The sequence below is a fragment of the Loxodonta africana genome, chromosome X (genome assembly GCF_030014295.1).
Source record: "Loxodonta africana isolate mLoxAfr1 chromosome X, mLoxAfr1.hap2, whole genome shotgun sequence".
NCBI classification, from domain to species: Eukaryota; Metazoa; Chordata; class Mammalia; order Proboscidea; family Elephantidae; genus Loxodonta; species Loxodonta africana.
The window spans coordinates 58,936,576-58,944,846 of NC_087369.1; the positions used below are offsets into that span (position 1 = coordinate 58,936,576).

At 42.3% G+C, this 8,271-nt stretch overlaps 1 protein-coding gene across 1 annotated transcript; it reads right to left on the reverse strand.

Annotated features, from left to right (window-relative positions):
- Window positions 1-345: 345 nt before the first annotated feature.
- Window positions 346-7,810, reverse strand: AKAP4 (A-kinase anchoring protein 4). Its single transcript, XM_064277937.1, has 5 exons — window positions 7,715-7,810; window positions 6,587-6,637; window positions 6,000-6,101; window positions 2,087-4,225; window positions 346-884 (listed from the first exon to the last, which is right to left on the reverse strand). The coding sequence occupies exons 1-5, from the start codon at window positions 7,808-7,810 to the stop codon at window positions 729-731; spliced, it is 2,544 nt and encodes an 847-aa protein (XP_064134007.1). The 3' UTR covers window positions 346-728.
- Window positions 7,811-8,271: the final 461 nt, after the last annotated feature.

Sequence of the window (8,271 nt, forward strand, 5' to 3'; positions counted from 1 at the left end):
AAGACAAGGAAATCTCCTCAGTCGAAGGAAATGACTTACTTATAAGGGAGATTTATCCACACGTGGGGGAGGATCAGATTCCATCGTAGTTCTGGGTAGTGTTTAGCTATGTGCAGTGAACACTGCGGATGTGTGTGGCAAGTTGGGGGGGGGGGCAATGTTCGTGGGTAATATACTTTCTTCAACTTGTTTTTGCTGTAAACTAGCCCATCTGCATACTCTTTTAACAAAGATTAAGAAAGCAGCATCCTTGGGATTAGAAAGGGCATTATCAAGTTAGGTTTGAAATTCTGGGAGAAACAGGGATGTTACCGGGGGCAAAACATTAAATAGTCTGTGAATTGAGATTATTTAGACAAGGCAGATTACCTAAGGATTTGGGCATGGGTTACATCCGTGTGTCTTCAGCACTCACAAGATAATCCAGGGTGAAATCTGGACACAAGTCCAACACCGTAACACCAGTCTTGGGAATTGAACCCATTCCCCTCCCGTGCCTCAGATATATCTAATCAAGAAAACAAATCACACTTTTTTTTGAGTTTTTTCATTCATGTTCTTGCCCAGCTTTTCAAACACCCACTATTTGCACAGTGCAGCCACTCAGATGCATTTGGAAATACAATCGTGTAGTGTGCAGTTCACTGGCCTGATGGTGGGGGTGCTTTGGCTGGGAGGGAATGCTGCTGGGGGGAGTATGATGGGGAGGAGTTGAAGGAGTTGTTAGCTCACAGGTTAGCGAGCAGCCAGTCTAGCAGTTGTTTTCTAGCCATGTTTCCTACGGCTTCGTCCAGTTGTCGTTCCTTGGCAAACTTCATGACCTCTTGAAGAAGATCTCCTACGCTGTACCCCTTCTCTGCTGCCTTAGCAGAAACCTCAGGAAGCTGTGGAAAGAGCAGAGTTAACTTGTGCCACCTGATGGTTTTGGAGGAGAGACCCATATGGACAAAGTGAATTACCCACCCCCCTTCCAATCTCAGTGACTCTACATTAGAGTCAAGAGTGTCACAGACCCAGGACTGAAGGTTGATGACATGGCTTTCCTTTTTCCTTGACCCTCCCCAATGACATAGATCAAAAATGCCAAAGGTACTTTCTTTTTGAGCTTCAAAAACAAACTGTGAAATCAATTATGTTCACTAAATGTTTCTCACCAGGGGCTTCAGCTAGTCTGTGCTGATTGTTAGGTAAAGGTTTAGGGTTGCCATTTCCCCACCTCCCTAAAATATGAGTATTTAATTTCTCTGGAATCCATCTAATGCAGCAAACGCAGCTGTGGGATATTTATGTGTGTGTGAGAGAGAGAGTGAGAACTTGCATGTCTTACCATGTGTATGAATGCTGGCCCCCATGGGATATGGAGAGCAGGGCCAGAACTAGGGTGAGGCAAGTGAGGCATCTAGGGCATAAAATTTAAGAAGGCACCGCTCTTACTTGCCTCTAGGTGCCCCACTTGCCTCACCCTAGTCCCTGCCCTGCTGAGGAGACAGCCCCAGCAGTGGGCACTGAGGTTCCCAGTTAAGGTACTTTGGGAGCTTTGATCTACACATCTGTAAGTGAAAGAGGGAGGGAAGGAAGAAGAAAGAGCAAAACAGAGAAGACTAAGACAACTTTTAGGGTCTATCACATGGCTTCTCTTCTGCAAGTCTCCTGCTCTACTGGAAAATTCACAAAAGAAAGGAAGCAGCAATTACCTTTTACTAGTTGTGACATGAGCTTTTTTTGTGGTTACTGTGAGTTTGGGAGAGGGACAAAGGTTTAAGCTGTTCCTGGCGGGCCACAGAAAAAAATGGGTCCATGAAACCTTTATCACCACTTTCTTTTTTTCTTCTCTAATCCTTTGGGGGCCTTAAAACTCAAAACTTTAGACTTAAAAATGGTCCCTCAATATCTTACAAAATAGTTTGTTGAGAAGGTCACTAATAAAATGAGCTGATCTCATTCTTCTCTGCATGGGCCTGAGGTATGCAGAGCCCCACATAACTTGGGGCCCACCACTTTTGTGCTCTGAGTACAGGCCACCCACACTGACCTTTCCCCCTGCCCACTCCAACCTTCTTTCTTCTTGTCTTGTTGCACTGCTTACCTTCTCCAATTGTCCATCATCATCTCCCATGAAGTAAAGCATGGGCACATTAAACTGGGAGGCTGCAATCCACTGCAGGACAGCCTGGAGCTGCTTCTGCAAGCTACTCGTAGAGCACTGATTATTAACAATGACTTCAGGCCCAGGAGTGTCTTGATAGTTCTGTGACACCACAGCATTGTGACCACATCTGGAGCTACCAGCCTGGTAATTGGGGTTATTCGCCAAGGCTGCTTGTTCTTCCAACTCAGCAAGGGCTGCCCCATTGTTGCTATACTTAGCCATGATAAGGCACAGCTTCATCACAGATTCTACCAGTTGATCTATAAATTGCCGGTTCACTTGCTTCATCCCACTGATAAAGTCAAGTTCTTGATTTTCCTGGCATTGTTCTTCCCCTCTGTCAGGCTTCTTGGAGATGGAAGCTGCTTTAGATGTCCTGGACTCAGAACGCTTGTTCTCACCTTCAGATAGATCATCACAGTTGAAGGGGCTTTCACTCAGCAGTTTCTGAATTAGCATTAGAACGATGTTTGACATATCCAGCTTCTGAGAGTCCAGCTGTTGATTCTCCTTTAGAGAGGTGGATGGTCCAGGAGCTCCACGAGATTCTAGATGTTTCATTGAAAGTGCTTTGGCACTTTGGCCACTTCCACACTTCTCATACTGGGCACTTTGAGCCATATAGCCCATGGTAGAACCAGAACAGTCATCTTCGAATGAATCCTTGCCCTTGGCCTGCTGGGTCAGATGGTATTGGATCAGCATAAGGGCAGAGACAATCAGGTCCTTTGCCAGTGAATCTGTGGAAGGGCTGATTTTTTCTCTTTTTTCTTCTTTATTGGAGCATAATTTGCCAGACACCTTGCCTTGGTTTCCTTGCTTTTGGTTCCACATGGTCAGGCTCTCCTTGAGGATATGTTCACTGACTTTCTCAGCACTGGTCAATGACTTGCATTGCTCTGGTTTCATTTTGCCTTTATCTTTCCCCTTCATTTCAGCTTTCATGGCTGAGAATTCAAGACTTTGGTTCTTGCATTTAGGATCATGGGACCCAGCTTTCAAAGATGCATATGACAGACTCTGAGACTTAGTCTCTTTCTTCTCTCCAAGAAGGGCACTGACCAGGCGCTTCAGCATGGCCTCCATGATGTCTGCAGCATTTTGTTTCCCATGGTTGAAGAGATTCCTCTTAACAGCTGAGACAAAGTCTGAGTCAGTCATCAGGACCCCAGTAATATTATGCAGGTTCTTCATGCAGGAATCAATCAAATCAGACACAATTTCCTTGGTGTGCTTCAACAGTACCCTCTTCAGGACCACGCAGGCTGGAATTGGTTTCCCAGAGCTATGCACTTTCAAAGTCTTCATAACAGAGACCATCATGTCAGAGGCCACCTGGTTCGCATAAACCATGAGCCCTTTGCTGATAGAATCTGCAAATTCTTTGCTATCTTTCTGGCACATCTGTTTGTCTCCACCCTTGTTCTTGTTGGACAATTCACTATACAGAAAAGTTTTCCGGCCACCTTCTCTGCCTTCTTCCCCAGTGCCCCGCATTTCTGCAGAGGTCACTTCCACAGCATCATGGGCCATTTCAGAAGCGATCTTGCTCACAGCACTTCGGGGGCTGTTCTTCCCTTTGTCACCAGTTTGGGGATAGATTGAATGATGAAGACATTTGCTTCCTCCTTCCAACTTCTCCTTGATTTCCTTACGGGCCATCTGGATTACTAGAGAAGATAGTCGGTTGACATAGAAGGAAAGGTCATCCATAGAACATTCTCCATCAGGGGAGGTAACTGCCCTCTGAGTGCTGGGAGATTTGGCTGGAGGAGTTGAAGGACTCTGGTTATTGTTGGTGTTTTTGGCTGCTGCCATTTCTAGACGTAGGCTTTGAGGTCTGTTGCCCACATAATCCATGTTCAGTTGGTCAGCGTAGACACTGTAGCAGTTCCCATAGGGTAATTTGTGATATTCGCCCTCTGTGTCTCCTACTTTATGCTTACAACTAGAGGCTGAGGGGCTTAGTGCATGCTGGAAACCCAAGGCATACTTCTGGAGATCATTGAGAAGCCAGTTGAGGACACTTATGGGATCAGAGGGAGCTTGTTTGAAAAGGCACACAGATCCCTCCGTCTAAAAAAAAGAAGAACACCTATCCATAAGAGTTTCGGTAGGCTACTTCTTTCCCTTATTTTATCTAGAAGATGAATCTTCTAAAGTGCACATATTAATGATTTGCCCTTTAGAATTTGTATGAGAACATAGCATACATACGATTATATCCATTAATGCATATGCAAGCAGAATTGGCAGCAACACCAGCTATCATCCTCACTTTACAGACACTTTATAGACAAGTGCTATTATTGTCAATTCATGTGAATATGTGTGCTCATCTTAATATGTGTCAAAAATATGTGAAAATATGTCTTTTGTATGTGTATGTCAGTCCATGTAGGAGTGCATCTATGCGGATGTGAAAAAAATTTTTTTTATGAACCAAATTGTGCGTATACTGGTGTATGTATGTCGATATATCAATTTATGTGTAAGAATATGTCAGTCTGTATTGTTAGTGTGTGTGAAAATGTGCCAGTGTGTGTTTGTGTACATATGCATATATCAGTGCATGTGTGTGACTATGTGTGAGCATGTATAATAATGTGTTGACATGGCTATACATTGTATATGTCTACTGCATAGGCCTATATGTGCATGTTAATGTGTATATTTGTACATGTGTGTGAATGTCACTATTTGGGTGTATATGTCATAACATGAGCATGTCTCCGAACGTATAAATGAGTATGTCATTTTGAGTATGTCTATTTAAAAAAAAAAAACCCATTGCTATGGAGTCGATTCCAATCCATAGCAACCCTATACGACACAGAAGAACTGCCCCATAGAGTTTCCAAGGAGTGCCTGGTGGATTTGAACTGCCAACTTTTTGGTTAGCAGCCGTAGCTCTTAACCACTATGCCACCAAAGCATATCTATATACATATATAAATTCATTAGTATGTATCATGCAGCTATGAATGCATTTATATATGCTAAAGCATACTTTCATGTATTAACACACATTCATTACTATATTAATGAATGTGTGTGTTAAAATATGAATATGTATACATAGGTGATTGTATAATGACTGTGTATGTCAATAAATTGGGTACCAGTTTGTGTTATGTTTATATGTTATGCCAACACTTCAGAATGTGTGTGTCAATGCATACAAACAAGTGTGTTAATGAATATGTGCAACTTTTGAGTCAGAATCGATTTGATGGCAATTGGTTTGTCTTTTAATTTTTTTGTTTGAATAAATTTTATGTGTGTATGTCACATGACTGTGTATGACCATGTATGTCTTTACATATGGATGTATAAGTGTGTATTATAGTACCTAACTATAGTGCAGTGGCTAACGCACTTGGTTGCTAACCAAAAGTTGGCAGTTCAAATCCACCAGTCGCTCCGTGGGAGAAAGATGTGCCAGTCTGCCTCCCTAAAGATTTACAGCCTTGGAAACCCCTTGGGGCAGTTCTACTCTGTCCTACAAGGTTGCTATGAATTGGGACTGACTCGACGGCAATGGGTTTGGTTTTTGGTTTGTTACAGTACCTGGGTATGTATGCAAGAATGGCAAGATTCTGTTTGGAGTAGGTACCTGGGAATTAGGAGAGGGAATTCTGAGCCTCTGTGATTAATCGCATTATTAGATACCCAGGCACTAAGTTTATTGTTGCCTTGAATTTAGACCTGTGTTCTCTAGAATGTTATAGTATTCATATTTATAGGCCTGTTTGACAATATTCTTCTTACCATTTCTGAATCAGAGTCCTCAGACTCAACATTGGGCTTTGAGAATTAGAAGGGGTGGAATCTCAGAAGCTAAATATACCTTAGACTGGTCTTGCTTCTCAGTATCTTTGATCACAATAATCTCTTTCTCTTCCAGATTCTCCAGGTTTAAGTCACCTTCTGAGCTGGAACCAGTAGCATCCTATGGAATTAAGGGGCAAGATTCTTATGGACAGTTGCTCTTTGAGATTTCTCCAAGTTGCCCCACTCCCACCCCAGGCTACCACTTCTAAGCATGAATTTAATGTCTCCTATCATCCTTTTTTCTTCCTGCAGCAGAGACAGACTTCCCTTCCTGAAGGTTTTCACAGAGCCATCAGTCTCAAGAACCATATCCCATTAATCATCAACCTTTGGGACAGTTTTTTTCTTTCACTTTTCTGGCATACTTAATTATTTCAACCCTATCAGCAACTAACGTGGCTTCCGAAATAAGACTTGGTATCAACAGTGACAGTAAATTATGAGCCAGGTATCCTGGACTCATGGGAATGATGGCTTTTCACCTGAGTCCCCTCCACCTTTCCATCCTCTGCCACACCCTTCCACTTTCCTCATGCTGTTCGTGATAACCCTCTGAGCACTCTCCCACCCATTCCAACTGTGAGGGGAGTAGAGAATACTCACCTTAGCATCTTTATCTTCCACATTCAGGGTGGACACATCGACAAAGCATATCTACATCAAATTAGGAGGAGGGTGAATTTAGAAAATCTCTAGAGAAAAGGCCATAATTTTTCCTTCTGGGGGATGATAACAGCACCTACCTCATAGGTTCTTGTGAGAATTGACAGAGATAGTGCATGTAAAGGTTTTTAGCAGAGTGTCGGGCACATAGTAAGCACTCAATAACCATTATTATTATTATTAGGTAGACAGAATATTAGCATTATTGTATTTCCTAACTGAGGATACCAACCTGCCAGAGAGAGGCCCAAACTACAACACTCACATTTTGTAAGTGGGAGAACTGAGAAGGAAAGTGGCTTGCCCAACTGACACAAACTCAAAGGTGGAGCTTGGATTAGAACTCGGTTTCCCTGGCTCCCAGTTTAGGGCATTTTTTACTATATTTTTTACTAGTGTTTCCGAAATTGTGGTATTTTTACTACTGATGATATAGAAGGTTTTAGGTGATACATAGTTAAACATTTCTAAGTTTAATAGGTATATTTTTTATCATGCATTAGAGGAAGTATATACTAGAGTAGAACATGGAACTCGTGATATGGATAATATTGCTTAGGGTGATGGTAATTTTTAAAATATAAGTCAATTTTTAAATGATTGAAAAATACATATTAAGTAAATAATAGTACGGGTGGTACTTGAATGTGATAAAAAATGTGAAATACTATGCAAATGACTTGAATTTTAGGAAAGAAAGCATGAAATACTATGCCCTCCTGAGGGAGTCCACTTTAATGTAACATACTGGTAGCTAGGTGACATTATGATGTCTTAAGTATTAGGTAATAGGGGTTGGTAACTAGGCAACCACCACTCCTACCTCCCCTCAGCCTCCCCCCATCCTTCCCTCCCTATTTCCATTACATCACTCCTTACCCTGCCCCTCCCTTGATTTATCGCTCTGTGATGTATAAGTATGGTGGCCTCTGGAGACCTTAGTCAGCTTGGTTGCTTGGAGAAGTCACAATATCCCCCTTTGTTAGTCTATACTAGGCCCCAGGATGTCTGTGGGGATCCATATGCCAATCCTTTCCACTCCTTGGTAAAACTAGTTTTTTATCTTACCACTTTTCGGTCCTGATCTTGCTGTCCTGTTGGGCTGTAGAGATCTACCTTGCACACGCCCCTGCGGCTGTGTAACCAGTCAATATCATCAGACATCTGGAAGGAGAAAGAAAGAGATCTGAGAGGCTTATATATGGTTTTTAGTAACTGGGTCGGTTTGGGTAAGAATCTCTGGAGAGTTTCCTGAAACCCATATCTGTATTTCACATAGGTTTAGGCTATGTATTGATGGAGTGGGGGAATAACACTCTGAAATGTTTGAACTTTGGCAAGTCATGCTCAGGATCATTATCTTTTTGTTGTTGTTGTTGTTTGTATCAAGCTTTGGAGCAGTTTACAGAATCATTATCTTTTAGTAAAATCCATGGTTTTGTTTAATTTAGACTCCCCACACCCAAAATTTGGAACCATGGGGTATCATATTGACTTGGGAGGACTTTTTTTTCAGGAGAATGGTAGGCTGGGAAGCAAATTTTAAGAGTGGTGAGCTAATAGACAGCTTCTGATATTAGAAAGCCACCTCCCAGCCAGCCAATGGCTGTTTAGGATACAAACAG